General features: G+C 33.5%; 1 protein-coding gene and 1 pseudogene across 1 annotated transcript; one reads left to right on the forward strand and one right to left on the reverse strand.

The window, feature by feature from the left end:
• Positions 1-315: 315 nt before the first annotated feature.
• On the reverse strand, positions 316-2,585 carry LOC124844510 (putative pentatricopeptide repeat-containing protein At3g23330 pseudogene; annotated as a pseudogene).
• Positions 2,586-17,888: 15,303 nt separating this feature from the next.
• On the forward strand, positions 17,889-23,681 carry GL2 (HD-ZIP IV family of homeobox-leucine zipper protein with lipid-binding START domain-containing protein). The gene is made up of 11 exons (XM_088093211.1): positions 17,889-18,095; positions 18,236-18,513; positions 19,414-19,531; positions 19,662-19,856; positions 19,964-20,338; positions 20,490-20,591; positions 21,564-21,773; positions 22,157-22,331; positions 22,431-22,702; positions 22,818-22,904; positions 23,011-23,681. The coding sequence occupies exons 1-11, from the start codon at positions 18,012-18,014 to the stop codon at positions 23,389-23,391; spliced, it is 2,277 nt and encodes a 758-aa protein (XP_087949337.1). The 5' UTR covers positions 17,889-18,011; the 3' UTR covers positions 23,392-23,681.
• Positions 23,682-25,007: the final 1,326 nt, after the last annotated feature.

Consider the following 25,007-nt stretch of genomic DNA (forward strand, 5'->3'; position numbering starts at 1 on the left):
GTTATTTGAATCAAAATACAGTAATTTTATGCGCGAAAAATAGCTTCCGTTTTATAAGGTTTATTAATATTTGGAATTTAAATTATTTCGTATTGAAAATATTAAGTGGTTTGTTTGGATAAAATAAAAAAATTACAACTACATAAATCATTACTGTTTAAGAATGAACGTTTCGATTTCGATTATATAAATTGACAACATAAAAATACACTCCATTCAAATTTAAAGAACGTGATTAAGAGATTGAGGAGTAGTTTAGTTTATGAGTTTACAATATCTCCCGGAGAAAGAATATATTCATTTTTCACATTCAAATAATTCCTAAAAAATGAGCCTCTAATATTAGCCATTGAAATTATAAATACTGATAAACTCAGTTCCTAATTTTACAAAAACCAACGGTGCAGTCTTTTATCGTATAAAATGTCGTTTGCTTTAAAAATTGTAGTGAATGACATTTTGCAAAGTTAAGAAAGCTTCTTCACCAATAGTCACCACAGGAACACAGGCCATGATTAAAATTATGATAGCGATTGACGTCTCTCACAGTTATCTCCCTCTCCGTGATTTTCGAGATGAACTTGATTGCAACATGACAGTCTTCACAAATCCGAAGATTCTTTGTTATCAAAAGCCTGGTCCCTGGCAATGTACTTATGAGTCCAAATGCAATAGCTAGTCTTTCGCTGTGACTGCACACCATGTCTGCCTTCTCGTCTTCCTCCACATCATGGAAGACAGATCCTGTATCAGGGGCATATCCAGCTTCTCGCATTAGTCCTTCTAACCTCTTTAACTCTGCATATATTGCACCAGAATTTGGGTGTGAAACATCTCCAGAAAGAAATGCATAGACCTTGTTCTTTACTTCAATCCAGCTACAAGCAATGTTTTTCTTTATTCCTTTATCTATCATTAACTGCCTCAATCTAGCAACTCCTTCCCACTTACCTGATTGAGCATACATGTTAGCCAAAATCACATAATTACCAGAGTCATCGGGTTCAAGTTCGATTAATTTCTCCAAAGCCACCTCTCCTAACTCCACATTCCCATGGGTTTTGCATGAATTCAGTAAAGCACCCCATACACCGGAATCTGCCGTTACGTCCATTCGTCTTATAAGATCATACGCCTCATCCAGTTGACCACAGTGACCAAGGAGATCAACCATGCATGTGTAGTGTTGAACGGTGGGGTTGATACAGTAATCCTTCACCATCAACTTATACAGTGCTCGCCCTTCATCAAGCAAACGCCCTCGGCTGCAAGCTGCAAGAACACCAACAAAGGTTATATGATCGGGCTGAGCCTCTTCCCTCATTCTCTCAAACAAGTCCAAAGCATCAACAACAAGACCATGCATCGCACAGCCAGTAATAATAGCATTCCAAGATACAACCCTTTTCTCCCTAAGCCGCTCGAACAAGATACTAGCAACTTTTACAGAACCACATTTTGCATACATGTCTATCAAAGCAGTTTTGACCTTGTCATTGGATTGAAACCTATGTCTCCAACCAAATCCATGAATCTCCCTTCCATGAGGAAGACAGGCAATATCAGCTGAAGATGAAATCACAGTGACTAAAGTTGCCTCGGTGGGTCTTACACTCGTTGCCGCCATCTCGCGGCATAGAGAAAGCGATTCGTCAGGGTGTCCATTTTGAGCATAAGCTGCCAGCATGGAGTTCCATAACACAGCATCTCTCTCAAAAATTTTATCAAACACGTGACGGGCATCGACCACACAACCACATTTGGCATACATGTCAACAAGAGCTGCACCAACAAACACATCCCTCTCCCACCCAGTTCGTATCACACGCTTGTGAATGATCCTTCCCTCTCCAATTGTGGAGAGTGCAGAGCACGCTTTGAGAACAAATGGGAGAGTGAAATTATCGGGCTTGAGCCCATACTCAAGCATCTGATGGTAAAGTGAAATGGCAACCTCGTGGGGCCCATTCCACGCATAAGCCCGAATCAAGACGTTCCAAAGAAACAAATTCCCTTTGGGAATTTGATCGAACAGCTGATGGGCATTCCGAATAGAGTTACAAACGCTGTAAAAATTGACCAGTTTGGTGGCCAAATCTTGATTGTGAGCAATACCCAGTTGACACAATCGGGCGTGGAGTTGTTTCCCAGGTCCTAACGCCTTGACAGAGATACAAGACTCAAGTAGCAAAGCGTAACAGTAGTGATTAGATGGTGATAAAGGAAATGATTGAACTTGGGCGTGGCGTGAAGTAAAAGGGTAGTGTTGAGGGATTTGCTGTGTGGCAAACGAACAGTACAAGAGTCGCGGTTGGAAATAAGACCGTGAAACAAGGAAGATTTTGAAAGAGAATGAAAATGTAGAAAGGATTCTTGAGGTTTCCTGCGTCTTCATAAAGGAACAGAAAGAGTAGCATTCATTTCGAGTGGTTTCGCAAGTGTTCTGTTACAGCCTCATCATATCTGGCTTCGGTGATTTCTATCTCTGCATCGCCTTCGATCACGGTCAAACATGCTTCTGCATCGCTCTACATTTAGACCATGCTAATGGCTTGCATGGTTCAGTTCATATGATAGAAATAGAGAAAATGAAAGAGCGTAACCCAGAAAAAATTAATTAGAAACTAAATGTGTTACATTTAAAAAAGTAAAAATAATGATAATAAATAAATACAACTTAATTAATTATGATAAAATATAATAGTTTAATGGTTATTGATTCGAAATTGTTAGAATTAAATATATTTTTAGTCTTTGAAATTTAAATGTAATTGATATTAATTCAAAATATTTTAGTTTTTTAAATTTAAAAATAAATATGTGATAGGATACAGGAACTATTTTTTAAAATTAACTTATACCCAATAATAATGTACGTGGTAAAATAAAATTGTAATAATTACTTTATAATGTTGCATGGTGGAAATAAATTAGAATTTGAAGATTTATTAATTAGTTACTGTGAGTAACTAATAAAATAAGTATGCCTAATTACATTTTAAAATTCATAAAAATTAATCATTCATGGGTTATAGACCATATAAATTTAGTCAGTTAATTTTGTTCAAATATTAATTATAAATTGTTGTATCAAATGTTTTGTCACAACCATAAAACTTATATTTGATAGTTATGGTGTAATTTTTTTATATTTAAGAGTATAGACTCAAACATTATGATTCGAAGGTCGTAAATCTCTGTTATGAAATAATTCATATTATTTATAATAATCTTTTTATTTGATATACACCATAAAATAATTGTGCAATGTACAACAATTTTATGTGAATAATTGATACCACCTTCAACAATTGATAAAAGATCTTTCATATATTTTTCAAATTAATTACTCAATCATGATTACATGATTATAGTTTATTTTATTTTTTTATGTATATTTTAAAATTAATTGATTGAAACAACATTATGCTTGTATAAATTAATTTATTTTACAATATAAGTGAATATTGAGCTTGTAATGTATGTGCTAGTAATCCCAAAGGAGGACTGGTATTGCATTCAATATTTATGGTGTAAATATTAATGCATCTTAAAGGAATATTTATTATTTGATATGTAATTATCATTAGCATCTTAATTGTTAATTAAAATTTTACATCCCTATGTATAAATATATTATCAATATTACATCAATATATATATATATATATATATATATATATATTGAAAAATATTATAATACTTATAGCCTTTATGTATGTAGGTTTATCGTTAATTTTCCAAATTATGAGTTAGTTTAAATTAATTATCATTTTTTATTAACTTAGAGTGTTACGTATTTATTTCTCTAGCTGAGATCGTTCGAGACCGTAATTACTAAAGAAGTGTATAATAATTGTGTGATTATGATTAAACAATGACCGAAGTAAAAGTAACATTCTGGGCAGCACCTGAAAATAAATAAAAATCATGTATATCATTTATTGTTCTACCAGATTGTTCTACAATACCGTTGGAATAAAGCCTTTCAATATGTATAAAATAGAGACAGATATACAGTACTATACAACATGGATACAACTTTATATACAATATATAAGTTTTAAAAATCATAACTGTTTCGGTGGTCGTTTCCTTCCTCCAAGTTGGATGGGTGGACATATGTCAAAGGCACTTCGATGCTCAAGTTAGTAATGTAATCGAATGGTAAGTAATGCATGTATATATTGTATTGTGGTCTAAAGTCATATTTGAGACCTTTATTTATACTGGTTGTAATGGGCTTTTACCTTTCGTGAGCCTGATGACGGTCCAATCATACCTTAATTCTCCATTAGGGGCTTTAATGAGTCGTTTATTATTTACAGTCTGATCAAGGGCGGTCGGCCAGAATGATTGGCCTGATGGTTGGCTCGACCGATCGATTAGACTAATTGGGCTGACGGCGCACTTGAACGGTCGACTCGGAAGGAGACCGTACGATACCCAGGGTACCGTACAGTACATCAGCCCCCAAGCCCGAGCATGAGGTGAATGATGCGAAGGGTTTTAATAGATGGCCCTCCTAGAAAGGACGAGTTCCCTGGTTGGTTTTCATTTCTAAGTCAGCTCTGCTAGTTGGTGAGTGGATGTAAGACAAAGAGTAGTGCTTGTTGAGGCCATTCGAGGCCGAGAATTTGAGGCCATCAGGGGCCAAGTTGACACCGAACGTTCGAGGCCGTGAAGTTGAGACCAAGCTATGGTCGAGAAACTGATACCAATGGATGGGCGAAATTTTGAGGCCACTCGAGGCCGAGAGGTTGAGGCCAGGCTATGACCGAGAGGTCGAGGCCGTGTTGGCCGAGAGCTTTAGGCCTTAGGAGGCCGAGAAGGTGACAGCCTTAGGAGGCCAATGAATTTAGGCCATTCGAGGCCAACAGGTTGAGGACGAGGAATGGTGGAACGGTGGATGCCATTATAAGGCGGAAAGGTTGAGGCCAATGGATGGCCGAAAGCTTGAGGCCTTAGGAGGCCGGGACGTTGAAAGCCTTAGGAGGCTGAAGTATGTAGGCCACTCGAGGTTGAGTGGTTGCAGCCGAGGAAAGGCCGCGCACAGTTGAGGCCGCGTCAAGCCAAGAATTTGAGGTCATTTTATGGCCGAACGGTTGAGGCCATCGGAGACCGAGTGATTGACCTTTGAAACGCCCGACCAAGTTGACAGGGTATCCCGTTCATCAACTTGGTCTTTGTCTGGAGTCGGGCAACAGGGGTTTTGCCAAGAACACGTCGTTCATCAACTTGGACTTTGACACGCCTCGAGTGGCAGGGTGTCCCATTCACCGCCCGACCAAGTTGACAGGGTGTCTCGTTCATCAACTTAGGTTGTCTGGAATCGGGCGGCAGTGGTTCTTGTTGGAAGTCCCACATCGACTAGAGATAAGGCCAAATTAAAGTATATAAGTGGGTGCAGACCTCACCTTACAAGCCGGTTTTGTGGGGATGAGTTAGGCCTCAAGTCCACTTCTAACATGGTATCAGAGCAGGTTCTCTGATCTTCTTCTGGTGTCTCTGCTGTCTGCCGGCGGCTGGCCGCCATGGCCGCCGGCAGCCCCTAAAATTTCAGTGGGCAACCCTTCTCTCTTTCTTTTTCTCTTAAATCTGTGTCACAGTCAGCACCGTGCAGTCAGATCTCTCCACCGTCGCCGCCGCTTCTTTCCGGCCAGTCCGTCGCCGCCTCCGGCCACCGCCGCCGCCGCCGCCGGAGTTCCAGAATCGACCGGCGACCACACCATCAGAATCGTCTCGGCCGGGCGACCACCGTCGTACGAAGATCGCGGCGAACGGACCTCCCACGCGCCTCCGCAAGAGTCGCCGCTGCCGCCGCTGCCGACGCGCGTGCCGGCGCGTCGCCGGAGCTTTCCGCCGCCGATCAGCACCGCCGTGATCGCCTCCTCGCCCTCTTTCTGGATCTGTGGTCGTTGCGTCAATCGGAGCACTTTGAATTTTTAGGGTTTCTCCCTCTCTCTGTTCAGACCTTCCAGAGCAGCCATTGCTGCCATCTTCGTCTGTTTTCAAAGCATCTTCATCTCGCCGCACGTTCCGCATCGTCGGACCCTCCTTTCTGCGTTGTGTGCTTCGTCTCAGCTGCTGATGCCTGTCCGGCCGTTTGCCGCTGTCCGGCCGTTTGCCGCTGTCCGGCCGTTTGCCGCTGTCCAGGCGCTGTATGCTTCCAACCACTGTAGGCCCCCATCACCTCGTCAGTTAGTGATGGCAGTCCCTGTAGTTTTGTCGCTTCCAGCCACTACAGGCCCCATCAGTCAGTGATGGCAATTTAGTCCCTGCAGTGAGGGGGAGTATGGTTCCAAGACAACACTACAAGTCACATAAATATGGGTGTAGTCCCTGCAGTTTTGTAGATTTCAGCTACTACTGTTGATCCCGTCACCCAACCATCATTGATGAGGATTTAGTGTAGTCCCTGCAGTTTTGTAGCTCTTAGCTTTCAGCTACCACTGTTGATCCCGTCACTCATCCATCATTGATTGGGAATCAGTCCTTGCAGTTTGTCATTGTCCACGACTGCTCTCCTTCATCCACTTTTGATGAAGCTGTTAGATCATCTATGTTTGCCTCACACTCTTGAAGACAAATCATCTAGTTCAACACTGAGTTCATCTATTCCAAGCTTAGTTCATACAATTTGTATGCTCCAGCTTGAGGGGGAGTGTTAGATATATTATCTTTTAGTTAGTTTGTTATTATTTCTCATTTGTATTTTGGGCTTAGCCCATATTTCTTCTATTATAAATAGAGAACCCTATGTGTGTATTTAACACAAGGGAGATTATTCTAAATATAGTTTTTCACTGTATTCAACATGGTATCAGAGCTATGGTTAGAGCCTATCCTAGCATTATTGGTTGTTTGTTGGGCATATTGTTCCACCCATTATCGGGCCGCTATTGGACCACCCATTAATGTCTAATCTCACGCTCGAGATGTATATACCTCGGCGTGAGGGGGGTGTGTTGGAAGTCCCACATCGACTAGAGATAAGGCCAAATTAAAGTATATAAGTGGGTGCAGACCTCACCTTACAAGCCGGTTTTGTGGGGATGAGTTAGGCCTCAAGTCCACTTCTAACAGTTCTATAAGGAACTCACCGTTCACCGCCCGATTTGTTGAGGCCAGATGGCCGAGACCGGATGACCGAGGCTGGATAACGGAGGCCAGATGGCAGATGTGCTTGAGGCCGCACGGCCGAATCATTTGACGTTGATGCAAATTTTGGCTATGTGTCTGGAGGCCTGGTTTAAGAAACTACCTGATTAATACAGCCGAAGGGCTGAGGCCAGATTTGGCGAAACGGTAGGGGCCACGGGAGGCCGAGAAGTTGAGGCCTTTTGAGGCCAAATGGTTGGCTGAGTATCTGCGAGGCCTGAGAACTTGATGCCATATTTGGCTAAGTACCTGCAAGGCTAGATTCGAGGAATTACCTAAGACCAAGGTATGGCCGAGCGGATGAATCCGAATGACCAATCATAAAAGTTGAGGCCTAATGACCAAACAAACTAGGCCGAGTAGCCGAATGGTAGAGACTAAATGGTCGCGCGAACGAGGCTAAGTGGCAGAGCGGTCGAGACCGAGTTGTTGTGTTGACTAGGCCAAGAGTAAGAAGTCGAACGGTTGACTAAATACTTGTGGTGCCAGTTTTAAGAGAGTACCTGAGGCCATCGTAAGGCCGAACTGAGGAGGCCACGGGAGGCCGAGAGGTTGAAGCCAGTGTGTGATCGGCCGGTTGAGGCCAGCAGTGGCCGATTTGCGGCCGAAATGACTGGATGGTAGATGATGATAATGTTGGAGGCTAAGTTTGGCTGAAAAGGCTTGATGGCCGAGACCGAGCGATTGAGATGTTCACCTGAGATTCCCGAGAGCACTACTCGTCCTTTCCTTATGGCTGCAAACAGGGATGTACGCTCGGTCCCACGGTAGGCGCCAAAATGTTTCAGTGGTCGTCCTCCCCCTCCTCCAAGCCGAGCGAGCGGGCGGCCACCTGTCAAAGGCACTCCGACACTCAAATTAGTAATGTAACCGAGCGGTAAGTAATGCATGTATATATTGCATCGTGGTTTGAAGTCATACCTGAGACCTTTATTTATACTGGTTGTAATAGACTTTTACCTTTCGTGGGTCTGATGACGGCTCAATCATACCTTAATTCTCCATTAGAGGCTTTAGTGAGTCGTTTATCATTTACAGTCTGATCAGGGGCGGTCGGCCAGAGTGATTGGCCTGATGGTTGGCTCAACCGGTCAACTAGACTAATTGGGCTGACGACACACTCGGATGATCGACTCGGAAGGAAACCGTAGGGTATTCAATACAGTACAATAACAATAATTTCAACATTAAAATTGTAAAATAATGTTACGCTATCATTTAATTAAAAATCATACCATATGATAACTTTATTAATTTTATAAAACAATTTTTCTTTTAAATAAATAGTAATCATAAAATTCACATATACAATGAACTTTGTTTTATTGAAACGTATACACGGTACACCATTACCTTTGCCATCGCTATAAAATTAATTTTAGTTTTACTTTTGAAATTGAGTAAATCGAGTTGTAATTTTTCAAATTTAAATTTTTTATAACCCATAAAATATATGTTTAATAACTAAACATGTTTTTTTTTTCAAATTTCAAATATTTTCTTTATATATTTAGAGTCCAAAATTCATTTCAAATTTTAAGAATTAAAAATATGATTAAACCATCTTTATATAACCCTTAACTAAGTCTAATGAATCTAGTCTCAAAAAGTTAAACATGTATAAGATAAATATATTTGGTTATAATTTTTTAGAGCTAGTGGTGATTTAATAATATATAATATTTTCTTTACGGTATGTGTGATGCATTATTATTAACAATACATAATCACACTTCAACACCAATATATAAAATTGGAATACAGAATAATCTTATAATATATATATATATATATATATATATATATATATATATATATATATATATATATATATATATATATCACCGTAAAAAAATATTTTAAAGATATCATATCAGTCAGAGATAAAATCGACTTAAAACCTAAGTAAGCAAAACCTTTGTTTTAAACATCCAAGAAAAAGATTTTTTTATTTTCTTAATACTAATTGTTTTAAGTCTAAAAAAACTTCAAATTGTTAAATACTAATTACTTTTAAGTTTAAAAAAATAAAAGTTTAAAAAATATTTCATAAGTTAACTTTAGACTTTCCAAACTTTTAAAGTGTTTCTAATTAAGAATAAAAATATTTCGTATAAGTGAGGCCGAATTCATCTTATGTACCTACTAGTTAATTAGTGTTAACATGAAAAAGCGTAGAAAGAAAAAGACTCTCTTCAACATGTGTGCCATGATTTCCTTTTAGAATGCATGCATATGTGTGACACTGTTGTTCCATGTTAGCTTTTTCATTTATGTTCCATCACCTTCTATTTCATCTACTCTTCATAGCTAACTGTCTCTAAGGTTGGAGGATATGAAAAGGTAATCTGAATGAGGTCCTTTTTTCTGTCTAAAGGAGTTCATTGTAAAATATATGTTATTTTTTAACTGTCATGACATCTTTTTTGTTTGACTCACTGTAAACGTTAAATCGAATTTATATCAGTGTGTATTAGTTTTAGTTAGTGTTATAAGTGACTGGTCAATTCCATGAATTACGTGCCGTGATGAATTTAAAAGCTGATTAGCTTGGTTGTTAGAAACTTCTAATATGTTGCTATGCTATTCTTATAGGTCATGTCAGTTGGTTATAGGAAGATACTAAAGTGTTTAATTCAGTGACATAGACTCTTGCAAAGTGGAAGGAGTTATGGGATGATTACAAATTCATACTATTAATTCATCTTTCAAATACTTAAGATTTCAAGGTTATTGCATAGTGGAAGGATAGGACGATTACAAATTGATACTGTTCATTGATTTATTTTTTAAGTTTTTAACATTTTATTTAACTTTATAGATTATTTATATTATCAAATACTTATATTTCAAGGTTAAATAGTTAATAATTTAAGTTATCATTAATTAAACTCAAATTTTACAATATCATATTATAAAATAAGATTTGTATTTATTCATATGCTATAAATTAATCTAATTTATTGTAGATATAGAGCTTTTAACACATTTTATCCTATTAATATATTTTTTTTATTTATTAAGAGTGTGATTAAATATGAATAATGTTAAATTTACAAAGAGAAGAAAATTAATAAGTGAAATACAACACTAATAAAATTTGAGCATAAGGTTTGACACAATTCTTTATCCAAAACCTTCAAATAATAGATATTCATTTTTATATAGTATTTTATTTCTCATTTCTATTTAATATAAACTTAAACTCACACTTAAAATTCTAACAAATAAATAATCCCATAACGAGTAAAATATTCGTTAAGATAAAATCTAACAAATCTAATATCATGATAAAAAAATAAATTTTAAGTTTAATTTATTCTTACAAAATTAATATAAAATAAAATTTACACTTATACATTATAAATTAATCTTATTTATAAACCATATAAATCTTTCAACGTATACAAATTAAAATCAATTATAATCCTGGAAAGAATCTGTTATCAGTTTGATTTGTTAAAGAGTATGGCGCTTGAAAACGAAAAGATATGAAAGAAGATCCAAATAATATGCTTGGAATTTATCAGCAAATTACTATATGTATGTTTTTGTGCTGAAAATTATGAACAGCTAAAACCTTGCCTTTGAATTTATTAATACATTTAACTTGTATAAGTAAAAACTATGAATAGGGTAGCGAACAACTTATTATTTTCTGTCTGTGTTAATTGTTTTCTTCCATATTTAATGCTTGTTGCTTCTGTCTTTGTGACCCAAACCATGTTTTCCCAAAGAAAATGACAAAAACTTGAAAACAATGAAAGCAAAATATTTATTTCCCGAGGGAGTTTTGGGGTTGCTGCTTTTGCTTTCTTTGGTGATGGAAAAAAAATAAAAGAAGAAAAAGTAAAGAGAGGTGAGAAAGTAACCTCAAATCAATTAATGTTTTTCTGTATTAGGTTTGAGCTGGAATCATGTGATTGCTTCGAAGTTATCTACCGTTCCCAACCACCAAAAATAAAAGGAGAAAATAAAACATAATGTTTGAATAGTAGATAAACTTAATCATAACCCACATGACACCAAAACTTTAATTATGGAATGTGATATTGCAGATGTATCTGACAATAATCTTTGTCCTTCGTTGTCACAACATTCTGCAAACAAGGTTCACATATTGCACATCAACAATCAAACAAAATTCAGATCAACAAATGGAATACAAATCTTGAATTCATCATGAAACAAATGTTATTAATAAAATTTTAATGCTATCCGTTTCGGATTATGGAAATAAGGATAATTCTTTTTTTACGAATTGTTTTTAAATTTTAAGTTTAGATTAAGGTTTTATTTTTAGTCTTTTTTTTAGAGTTAAATATGTTTTTAGTCTCTAAACTCGTTTCTAGTTTTCGTCCCTTTTTCAAAATAGGTACAATTTGGTCCTCATTCTTTTTAAAACGTTCGTTTTAGTTCTCGAAACTTTGGTTTTAGTCATCATTTTGTTGACTAAATGAGAACCAAATTTTTAACGGTGTTAATTTTGGAGGACTAAAACGAACGTTTCGAAAAGAGTGAGGATCAAATTGTACCTTATTTTGAAAGAGGGACGAAAATCACAAACGACCAATAGTTTATGAACTAAAAATATATTTAACCATTTTTTCTTAATTATTTGATTGGATAAGGTATTATACCGAAAACACTCAATGTCAAAGTCAGTATTTATTTAAGTATTGTAATAATAAATGGTAGTAAATATAATTAATTATTTTGATATCAAACTTATATTTATAGATTTTAAAATAAACTTTTTGTTAATATAAGTTTAATTGAAACCCAAGAATAATAATCTGACTTGAGATTGATATAATTATTTTAATTATTAATTTTGCTTGTAGTTCGATGCATCGAGTAATCATATATACTGTTTCTCAAGATTATTGATAATCGATAAATAGACGACCATATTATACACTCCTTTTATTAGATAAAAATATGTCTAATTAAAATTTAATAAGATGCCTATTTAATTTACCCAATAGTAAAAAATATATTATAAACATTTCTATTGCTTGTTCTTAAAAAGAAAGACATTCTATTAATTGTTATTTGACATCGCGAGCCCTTGTTTTACTTTCTCTGCCTGTCCTATCACGCTACAACTTTTTCGAAATTAATTATCTAACTTTTCGTTCAAATAAATCATTTTTATTATAAATCTATTATTAAAATTAGTTTTTGACATGTCTTAATTATACCGTGTTTAATAATGTAGAATTAATTGTATTAAATTCATTTTACTTAACTTTAAAATAATTGAACACTGAATTATTGGAACTGTGTAAAATGATAACATATTTAACTAATATTTCTTTGTCCATAATGAAATAAACCTAGCATAAGGTTTTTCTTTCACCTAAATTCTTATAAGTTTATAATTATTATACGTTTTATAGCAATAGATGGTGTATTTAAGTAGTATGTGTTTAGAAATAAGGTACAGGCTTAAATTATATACGTGTAGAAAAAGTTATTACGGTAACACTCTGGCAATAAATAGTTTTTTATTCTTAATAATTAAAGAAAGTTAAGAAAATTACAGTAAAATTAACTTGCATGTATAGAAAGAAGAACTTGTATAGAAAAAAACTGATTACGGGTAAATTAGCATTTTGATTTTTTTATTTATTAATAAATTCGGGAAAAAAATAATTCTCGCAGCACTTTATTTAAGGAGTTAAAAAAAGTCAAGAAAAATATAAAAACTTAAAATATAAAGTAAAGAAGACTGGTAGAATCACTTTTATAATTCTATTTAAATTTATATTCATTTTGACAATCTTATTACTGATATTACAACTATATTTTAAAATAATAAATTGTCTGTCTGACCGAAATATATCTAAAAATACATTAATACTGTGTTTAGATTGCAATGTATAAGGTGACGTTTGAATATACGGAAGATTATAATGTTATTTTTGTGAAGTATACCGTATACTCCGTAGTATTTGGGATTAATGGGTTGGACGCAATTACATTATAAATTTAATGGCATTCAGACACAAATAAATTAAATAAATGAATAAAAGGTAAATATATAAAAATAATAATAATATACTAATGAAAACATAAGTTTTATTCATTTATTTAAATAATTTAATTTTATAAAAAAATATTAAAATTATTAAATTTATAATATATATCTATACTTTTTAAGAATAACTTTGTTTAGTAGCTAAATTACTTAAATAATTAAATAAAAATCCTTTTATTTATTTATTTTATTAATTAAATAAATAAATAATATTTTATTTATTAGAGAATAAAATTGTGTAAATAAAAATATATACAAAAGAAAGTTACGTAATTATGAATAAATACAAATGTACGTGACTTCGCTCGCGCGTCTCGCTTCGCATGCCACAACCTTTTCCTTTCCATTATTGTCACTGTACCTTTTACATCTTCAATTTTCCTTTTTCTTTTCTTTTCGTATTTTTTTATTTTCTTTTTCATATTTCTTGTTTTTTTCACTGTCAACTCAGCTGAGAATGGTCGTTGTGGCATGTGGTTGGCCGTATGGCTTTTAAACAATTCTGTTAAAATTTTTGAAAAAATAGTTTCAATTCAAAGTTACTATCTGAAATGTCTTATAATAATTACAGTGAAAATGTTTTAAAACTAATTTTTAAATAAATTATTAAATAATATGTTGTTTACACTTTTTTTTGTTTACTTTTTTATTTTATATAAAAATATAATTATAAAATCATAAGTCACAAATTCAAACTCCTTGGAGAAAAGTTTGGAAAACGTTATTAACTTTATTTTGAGGTAAATTATTGTAAATTACTTTGTTGTATTTGAAAAATGTGACTAAGTTCATTTAACGAAATTATCTTTGTCTTATGAATGATAAATTTAGTCAGTTACTTCCATCAAATAAAGTTAGAATTTACTATATTAATAATAAATTAACTGAATTATTTTTAAATATTTTACAAATATTTTTTACAAAAAATATTTCATGCAACTCGAATACGATTGAGAATTCAATTATGATTTTTAATACACATTAAATAAAAAAAATTGAATAACATATAAATAATAAAATATGTAGATTTATTACGAGAGTTTTAAATTGGAGTAGTATCCATTAAATTTGTTTCTCTCTTAAAATATTCATCATATAAATCCACTTTAAAGAATACAAAAATTCCCTCTAAAATGCTATCATACCGTTTGTTAGATTAAAATGATTTATCAATTCTTACAATGTAACTTTAATCATTCAAAGTAATCATTACAACGAAAAATAAATAAATGCTAAAAGTATATAGTCATTAAATCATGGAACAGAAACAATGTAATTAAATATTTTAGTTAAAAAAAATTAAGACCAAACGTTATTTTATTCATCAACATTAATTAATTTTGTATTTTAAAATAAGTTATCAAATACATCAGATAATTTTTTTTCTCGTGACCTGAATGTAACTTGTATCTTAAAAATATTTATTATAAAATAGTCGTATAAATTTGTTGCTACTATATTATTATTTTAGTAAAGTATATTAATAAAAAATAAAGCAGCATTTTAGATTACAGGCATACACATATAATTTCTTTAAAATAAGAATAATAATTAGGAGAAAGAGTTGTCATTTTAGGAATTAAGAGGGACGAAATTTAAAATAAAAAAATTGACAAGTTATAAGTCTGATTTATGAACTCACCAAATCACAAAAGTTTGCTTCTTAAAAAGATAAAAAAAAACGAAATTAACAGTTAAAAAGAAGAAGAAAATTTCACCATCAACCATTTTCTTACTGCTTATAAATTATTTAATTATTTCAATTCAAACGTAGAAGATGCAAGCAAAGTACAATATTAATATGATGCCCAATACTTTGCCTAATTTATTCTTACATTACACACAAATATACATATGAATAAATTTATATATGAGTAAAAATGAATTTTCAAAAAAATAACTCGTAAAATAACATTATTAAACAGTGACTTGATAATAGAATTTGTGTAAAAGTGATATTAGTTATTACATAATGTTGCAATTTTTGGAAGAACAGATAAAGGTCAAATCATAAATAGCGAAAACAGTACAAATGCATGTTAGAAAAATGAATTCCATATGAGGATGAGCATGTTTTTGCAAGAAAATTATGATAGTACTTTTTAGGTGAGAACATTTGTTGTAATGACTCTTTATACACAGTAACCTGTACCAATTCATGAGAAAAATAAAACGAAAAATTCCAATTCGACCATTTTTTTTGCAAGAAAATCATGATGGTATTTGTCACCAAATTCCAACTAACACACACCAGCAAAAGTAAGTTTATAGAATTTATATTTTATAAAAAAAAATTATGTGGATAATCTTAACTTAAATTAAAATTTCTTTATATATATATTTCATGTTGATATTTAAGTAATGTACACAATTAAACACGTTTTTATTTCAATATGAACTAATAACACTATTTAACAAATTTAAAAAAAATATATTATTTAGTTAAGATAATTATATTAATTTGTTTTTAAAATTTAAAAATAAAAATATATCAAATTTAAAATAAGTATAAATTTTAATTTCAAACAAGGTTTAGACAGTAAAAGTATATTTAATCTTGAAAAGAAAAAAAAAGTAATGATATTAAACAATTTGTAAATAATGTAACTGTTATTTAGAGTCGTGAATTTTATTTACTTTTTGGAGTTCATAGAATTCAACTTAACAAATAGAAATACGACACTTAGTAATGATTCGTAGCGTATGCAGTTGACTCGTTGTTATAAAAGCATAAGCCTCTTTGTTAGGTATACTCTTTTACGAGATTCTATGTCTGATTTTTTATAAATATTCATAGAAAAATAAACTTAAAATTGAAATATATTAATTTTTTTATAAGTTAGAATGAAAATATAGATTTTATAAAATGAAATGAAAATCATTCTTATCAACATACAAACTTGATACTTTTAAATTTTAAATCTTTTTTATTAAAAAAAAAGGTGGTGTGAAAGGTATATTAGGATTAACAATAGACATCTACTTTTTGTTATCCAATTTTAAGGTCTTAATGTAAAGACTTTTTGTCTTCTAGTAAATGTACTAATCCATAATGTGTGGTTAAGAGATTTCTTTTATTAGCTTTTTTATCGAGTAAGATTTTAGTGATATTAAAAAGTTTTGAATTTGCATGTGAACAAGATAAAAGGTAATTACAAATTAAGATAATTACAAATTAAGGTAATTGCAAATTAAGATTTCGTTTGAAATTCCTAATCACTTATGGAAAAATATAATTGGAGTGAGGAAACATCATAATACTTTAAATGCACATTAATTAATAAATATAAACAAAGAATTGATTGTTTTTTTTCTCTCACTCATACATCGTATTGATTGTTCGAGTAACATTAAATTGGAAAGACTAAAAATCAATATTAATTATCCTCACTCAAATTGTTGCTTAGTCAATCAAAATTTTCAATTTAATTCTTCAAATTATCACTTGAGTATTAACCATATTCCCTGATTGATATATGTAAATGATAACAATTTAATAACTAAGTTAGTTAAGTAAAAAAATCTAAAAATATCTATCCAAACAAAAATCATAATAAACAAATCATTAATTCTTTAATTCACTCAAACACTACATTCAACATCAAAATTCAATATATTTATTTTCTTTTCTGTATATAGAATAATATTATTTTATCTTTTACATAAATATATACAACATTAATTAAAATAATTAAATTATCTTAAACTTTTTTATTTATACTTGAAACACTAATGGTTATTTTATCTGTTCGCAACGCTTTAAGAATCAATATATATCTCGTCGAAATAAAAAATGTAACATTTTTTCCTTAGTTAAAGAACTAAGAAAAGAAGGAGTCTATTGGCACAGTTCATATATATATTTTTACTGGTGTGAAAACAAGTCTTTATACTATATCTCATAAAAAATGTCGGATGGGTCAGCTATCAACCCGTAAAAAATCTTAGAAAAAGTTATAATTATTTATTTTTTAAAGTTAATATAAATAAATAAAATTAGTTAAAAGATTAAATATACTAATAATTTAGTTTAAAATTTCATCTGTTCAGTAACTTTTACTACTACCAGAGAAATATATATTTTTTAAATAAGCTAACAATATTAAAAGAAATATAATTTTAATATTTAAGAATGTTAAAACCTTATACAGTCACTGGTAAGAGTTTAAAACTTGAGTTTTTAAAGTAATTTTTATTTTTTTCAGAAAAAACCACCTTACCAATTTCTCCTAAGATGTTGAATCGGTGGGCCTGAAGATCGAAAAGCAAATCCTTTAAATTTAATGTTTTAAACTTAAAGGTTTCTTGAGCATTTAATGAAAGCTAAAGACATTCTTTTATTTAAATTCCTTTCACGATTTGTTAAAATTAATTTAAAAAAAAATACTTATCCGAGAATTATCTGCTCCATTTATTTAGGTGGTGAAAGTAAAAAGCAAAAGATAAATGGAGAATTTAAGAAAAAGATACCGTTGAAGTCTTAAATTCAACTGCCCAAGTTAGTTGGGTCTCTTCTCTTCCTCACACTGCTTTCTCTTTATCTTATCTAACAGTCAATCCTACCAGTATTCTCTTTCTCTCACTCACTCCACATTTTGCATAAGAAACAAATAAAATACAATAAATGACAATAATATATATTTAAATAACCTTAGCGAGTTCCTTCCTTTGTTTTTATATTCTTAAATCCATTCTTCGCTACGTCTCTTTCTCTCTTTCTCTCTTCTTTCCCACACAACACAAACTCCACCATTTTAATCTCTTCTTCCAACACATTCTCCATTCTTCTTCTTCTTCTTCTTCTCCAATGGGCGCTGACATGTCGAACAATCCACCACCCACTTCTCACGCCAAAGACTTCTTTGCCTCCCCAGCTCTCTCTCTCAGCCTTGTAAATTCTATTATTCTCAGTTTTTCTTTCTTTCCTGTTATGTGTATATATATATATATACACACACACATGTTTTTCGTGTTTTTTTTTGTTTTTTTTGTGTTTTTATCTCTCTCACGGCTCTCCCTCCTGCATTCAAGGCTGGGATTTTTCGCCATGCCGGTGTGGCGGCGGAGGCCGAAGCTGCCACTTCGAACATGGAGGTGGAGGAGTGGGAAGACGGGAGTGGAGGAGGTGAAAGGCTGGAAGAGATTAGCAGCGAGAATTCCGGCCCCACGAGATCCAGATCAGAGGATGATTTTGAAGGAGAAGGTGAACACGAGGATGCTGATGCTGATGCTGACGGTGACAGAAAGAAAAAGAAGAAGAGGAAGAAATATCACAGACACACTGCTGATCAGATCAGAGAAATGGAAGCGTTAGTATAATAATATACAATCTCACTGTTTTACGTCTCTGCACCATTAAGCCTGAGTTCGCAAACATCATTAACACATTCTCTCTTCTGTCCCAGAAAACTCTTTACTAATGATTCAAATTCATTAAAAAATTCAAAATTTTATGGCTTTATTTTCTGTCTTTTTAGAGGGTTTTACAGTTCCCAACAAAGTGTGATATAACGTGTTGAGCTGAGTTTGGATTATTGGCATTGATTAATGGAAGAAAATACAAAATTTTCTTCCATTTTTGCTGAGTTTCTGTCATTCCTCCTGCATATACTTCTATATATAGGCGTCGTCATCATTACTGTTACCAGAGAGAGAGAGAGAGAGAGAGAAAAGCTATAGTTAGTATTTCTTAATCGAGAACCCTTTGGGGTGGTTTTCTTTGCTCGTGTCATTAGATATAATCAGTCATTGATTTAGGTTCACCTATAAAACCAAGCAATGATTTGCAAGCGAGAGTTATCAGTGGTGACTTTAAAGCATGGCTGCTCAGTTTGTACCCTACTACTGGCCACGGTTCATAAGAAAATTATTGATATCATATGGTTAATAAAAGGACGATGATGAAAAGCAAAGCTTGAAATTCTTAGCTTTGAACTGCTTTTGCTTTATTTCTTTGTTTTATATTAGGATTCTACACCTATGAAACACATGATGAAAAATTATATTTTTAACTTTTAAGCTGATTCTTCCTAAATCATTTCATATTTCAAAATAAAAGTATTATATCGGCACCTTGATATCATGGATGGGTGTTCTTGTTTGTGTTACATTCTTCGTTTGATTATTTTATGCCCTATTTGTTGGAAAACTGTGCCTATAAAATAAGTGATCAAGAGAAAAACTGACATGAATGTAATGTTGTTTTACAGGCTTTTCAAAGAGTCACCACATCCTGATGAAAAGCAGAGGCAACAATTAAGCAAGCAATTAGGCCTTGCTCCAAGGCAAGTCAAGTTTTGGTTCCAAAATCGTCGAACCCAAATCAAGGTAATTAATTTAATTTAATTTATTCACTTACTCACAAACCCAGGTACTCCGTTGACCCTAGTCCAGTTTTTGATAATTTTTTTGGTACCTTTTTAGCTTATTATGTATACATAAGCGTTGGCTTTTGCAGGCAATACAAGAGCGTCACGAAAATTCTTTGTTGAAGTCAGAAATAGAGAAACTAAAGGAGAAAAATAAAACCTTACGAGAGACAATAAACAAAGCATGTTGCCCCACCTGCGGCGTGCCCACCACAAGCAGAGATGGAGCCATGCCGACCGAAGAACAACAACTACGTATTGAAAATGCCAAACTCAAAGCCGAGGTTTACTTGTTAATTTACGTTGTTAGTTTCCTTATTTTCTTGATTATAAAACAAAAGCTAACGTTGAAAAGATTTTCACTCTCACTCATCACACGTACTGTTTGTAGGTAGAGAAGCTTCGAGCAGCTTTAGGGAAATACGCACCTGGGTCAACGTCCCCTTCGTGTTCTTCTGGCCATGACCAAGAGAACAGAAGCTCTTTGGATTTTTACACTGGAATTTTCGGAATCGACAATTCAAGGATAATGGATATAGTCAACCAAGCATTGGAGGAACTGATTAAGATGGCTACCATGGGAGAACCATTATGGCTACGTAGCTTCGAGACTGGTCGCGAAATACTTAACTACGACGAATATGTGAAGGAGTTTGCAGTTGAAAACTCAAGCAGTGGAAAGCCAAAGAGATCCATTGAAGCCTCAAGAGACACTGGAGTTGTTTTTGTGGATCTCCCTCGGCTTGTCCAAAGTTTTCTAGATGTGGTAAGAATATATAACACACCTATATGCATGTATATATTTTTTTAAATCATAAACATAATCTTGAAGAACCATATGAATACTATGATGTCTCATTAAGTAAACCGAAGCTTGTCTTGAGAGTAGTACTTCATGACTCGTGAAAATCTTGCAGAATCAATGGAAAGAAATGTTTCCATGTTTGATATCTAAGGCAGCAACAGTCGATGTTATATGCAACGGAGAAGGTCCTAACAGGAATGGTGCAGTGCAACTGGTAAGAGGAAAATGTTATTACCGTTTTTCTTTCTTCTTACATGGTTTCTGTCAGTAATTAATTCTCCTCCATCAAACACTGAATTCACCGTACCACAAACTGCACACTGAATTTTATTGCGATAATAATGTAAAAAAGTGATGAACTGCATACCTACACCGGCTGCTCGTGTTCCACGTGCCTGCAAACTATGTTATATTATATTAAATTCACCGGGTCCTACTTAGTGAAAGGTTTGATATAATATTAAAAAGTTTAGGCAGTCACGCTCAATCGTTTTCGTTCAGCCAAATGTTTTTAATAAAATTTATTTTCCGTTTCAATCGAGAAACAACTCTTCAAACGTGGATTTATTGTTATGCAAATTTATTTTCTCAGTGGTCCACGTCCACCCATTGAAAACAAGAGAAGAAGATGCTTTCGAGCTACTTCCGTACATTTTAACGTTTTGTCTTAAAGTTGTAAATGTTTAAGGTAAAAAGCTTGAGTTGCATGAGTAAACATACGCTTCCACTCACAGAAATTACGGTTTCATAACCCCATGCTCATGCAATGGTCTTCTGTTTCAAAGTGCGAACTTTTTTTTGGCGCCTTTCAAAATACGACCTTTATTTATTTATATCACACAAAGTATAGAGACAAAGTCGCAGAAGGTTTTAAAATGATAGTAACATAATATACCCATGTACTATGTATAACTGTCGCCATTTTCCAATGTGTGTGTCCAGCTGGAATCTCTTTCTCTGTCTCTTTCTCTTACGTGTCCTTTATGAAAAGAGTTATGGTAAATGCCAACAAAAAAAACATAAATCAGTGTTTAATAGCTTATACCCCACCATGCATGAACAGAGAAAGACGATAATGACCTTGTCGAAGTTCTAAATTGTGGACAAGACTAAAGCTTTTACCCAGTACTATGGTTTTAATTTGACAAGAAACTATAAACCTTAATTTTGTATATATTGGGTGCAGATGTTTGCTGAGCTGCAAATGCTCACTCCAATGGTGCCCACAAGAGAAGTCTATTTTGTCCGTTTCTGCAAACAGTTGAGTGCTGAGCAGTGGGCAATCGTCGATGTATCCATAGACAAAGTAGAAGACAACATTGACGCATCCCTCGTGAAATGCAGAAAACGCCCTTCCGGTTGCATTATTGAGGACAAGTCCAATGGCCACTGCAAAGTATGTACAAGTCAAGTCATACATTGATTCACACTTCTGTTACATTCGGACCCATGAAAATTTCAACCTCAATATTTTGTTTTTAGGAAATGCATTCGTCGTTATAGTCGGTGCAAAAACTAATCAGTGAGAAAATTAAATAAACTATATGGGTACAGAAACTAGGTGGTACCATTAGGAATTTCGTCGGTGGTAACATAATCATTACTTGAATGAAGCAAAGCTATATATAAAGCTGTTATGTTAATAAAATAAGGAAGACAGTTGATGTTTTGTGATCAAACATTTAGTTAGAAGAACAGTTGGTGAAGTGGATTTGGAGTTATTGAAGTAAAAAAGGTAATAGAGAGTAGACTAGGTATTGATCTTTGTTTTGTCTTTAGGTAATATGGGTGGAGCACTTGGAATGCCAGAAGAGTGCAGTTCACTCCTTGTATCGTACCATTGTGAACAGTGGCCTAGCCTTTGGAGCAAGGCATTGGATTACGACTCTACAACTTCAATGTGAGCGTCTGGTTTTTTTCATGGCAACTAATGTTCCCATGAAGGATTCAACTGGTGAGTAATCAATTCTAACAAGTTACTTTGTTTAAGATTACTTTACTAAGGATCATCTACAAATAAAGAGTGCTGCATGCATCACAAAATGTTACTTAGGTGTTGCCACATTGGCTGGGAGAAAAAGCATTTTGAAGTTGGCACAAAGAATGACATGGAGTTTCTGCCATGCAATTGGCGCATCAAGCTTCCACACATGGACTAAGGTTACAAGCAAAAACGGGGAAGACATAAGGATAAGTTCTAGAAAGAATTTGAACGATCCTGGTGAACCTCTTGGGTTGATACTGTGCGCTGTTTGTTCTGTATGGTTGCCAGTCTCACAAAATGTTCTGTTTGATTTCTTGAGAGATGAAACACGCCGAAGTGAGGTACCACTCTTGTCTTCTTCCTTCTTAATCTTTTTTGTCAGTTTTGGTTTAATAAATTTATTGGCTAAATTTGCTGATACTTATCATATATATATATATATATATATTGTCTAAGTGGGATATCATGTCAAGTGGTGGGACAGTGCTGTCCATTGCAAATTTATCCAAAGGACAAGACCGAGGCAATGCAGTTACCATTCAAGTAAGTTGTTTCGGTTCAAATTTCAATACTTCACGAAATGAAAATGTGAACTGCATTCAGATCAAACTATGGTGCTAAGTGAAATATGGGATTATTTATTCCACAGACAATTAAATTGAAAGAAAACAGTGTGTGGATACTACAAGATAGCTGCACAAATCCTTATGAGTCAATGGTGGTATATGCTTCTGTGGACATTACTGGTATTCAGTCTGTGATGACAGGATGTGATTCAAGCAACCTTGCCATACTGCCTTCGGGATTCTCTATAATTCCTGATGGCCTCGAGTCAAGACCATTGGTGATTACTTCAAGGCAGGAAGAGAAATATACCGAAGGAGGATCTTTGTTTACAATGGCATTCCAGATCCTGACTAATGCATCTCCCACAGCCAAGTTAACAGTGGAGGCTGTGGACTCTGTCAACACTCTTGTATCTTGTACATTGAGAAATATCAGAACATGCTTACAATGTGAAGAGGGCTAGTCAAAATCAGATAATCAATTGATAGAGAGTCATAGACAATAATCCGCAGTGATGATCTTAGACTCTCTATTTCTTTTTTGGATAGTATTCGGTTTGGCAAAAATAGCTTGCGTTTGTTTTATTCATTATTCCATTACCAAGGAGGCTTTGGTCAAGTATGTATATCTGTATCTGCAGTTCTGTAGGTAGAAAGAGAGACAAAAAGCTTTTAGAATTTAGATTTTAACTATGGCGTGTATAGAATTATCATTTGTTAATTCCTTATGCAGTTGGTTTTTTTTTTGTAGCTATTTGATTATTCATGCCTTACATGGTTTGGTTTGATGGCTCAGAAATTATCCTCTTGAAACGGAAGAGAAATGATAAGTTATTTACACCCAATTTCTACTTTATGTTTCCGTAGGAAGCAAACTTACGTTACTGTTTGATGAAGCCCAAATTATAATCATGCAGAACTGTGGATGTTTGGTTCATAAATCCATTTGATGATTAAGATAGGTTTGTAAAACTTAAAACCAACCAAATTTCAAAGATAGGACTCGTCGGAACAAAAAGAATGTAAAGAGTTTCAACTTCAGAAAAATAGTATTCTTCAGAACGTTACTTCGGCACACAGTGCTGATCAGCAAACATAATTAATATTTTGAAAAAGAAAAATCTGTTTTTGCTTGCTGCTTCTCACCTAGAACTAAATTTATGCAACCTGCATTGCTGACAATGTTAATAGCCTTTAAATTTACATGTGGGAATTCTTCCACAAAAAATGGCAACAAGCACATCCCAGAAAGTATGGAGGCAATACAGTAACCAGATCCTTTTTTATAGGTCAGCATCCATCACTCTTTCGTCTCATGCACGTGCCATTATATTTTATCTAAACCTTTATGCATAATTTGGTTGCCATTAGCATCTAGTCACCCAATTTGCAATTCCCCCTTTCAAGCTCTTGTCCGAAAGCTTAAAACAATTGCAAACTATGGACTAACTCTAGGAATGACCTTGTAGAAAGTACAGTAAAATCAAGTCCTATACTATATTGTGCGGAATAAATAGGAGAGGGGTAAAATATTGAGGAGAAGACCTTCATTACGCTGTGAGCCAATTACAGGTGAAATTAGAACCATATTAACACAAAAACATTAAAGCATCAATCAAGTTTGAGTCTTTATCACTTGTATGATGTTCAAAACTTATCCTACTTCCACAATCACACTTCCACATCAAAACTTATCAAGATCACTGCATTTGATCCACGTATTTACATGGCAACAATTTAAGAGGTTTCATTTTAATACGTGTAAAAGTAATAAAAAAAAAGTCTTGCTTTCTTGGAGATCAGGCGATGAGTTGGATAAACCACGAGGAAGGGAAAATTCAGAGCTCAAGAGGGAAGTTAAACTCAACATATTACGATGGATATTTGCCCATCAGAATCAGAATCGAACATTTCATCACACACATTCTGTCACAACAAGGTCTCAAAGATAACAACACTGCCATAACGCCACATTTGAATTGAAGATTGATCAAAAGCCAATGGGACATTTCATCAAACATTCAGAGGGATCCATAAACGATAAAAGCTCTCACGATAACAAAATTAACAAAAACCATAT

This window comes from Vigna umbellata, chromosome 6, assembly GCF_029865625.1.
Source record: "Vigna umbellata cultivar VRB3 chromosome 6, Vumbellata_1.0, whole genome shotgun sequence".
Classification (NCBI taxonomy): domain Eukaryota; kingdom Viridiplantae; phylum Streptophyta; class Magnoliopsida; order Fabales; family Fabaceae; genus Vigna; species Vigna umbellata.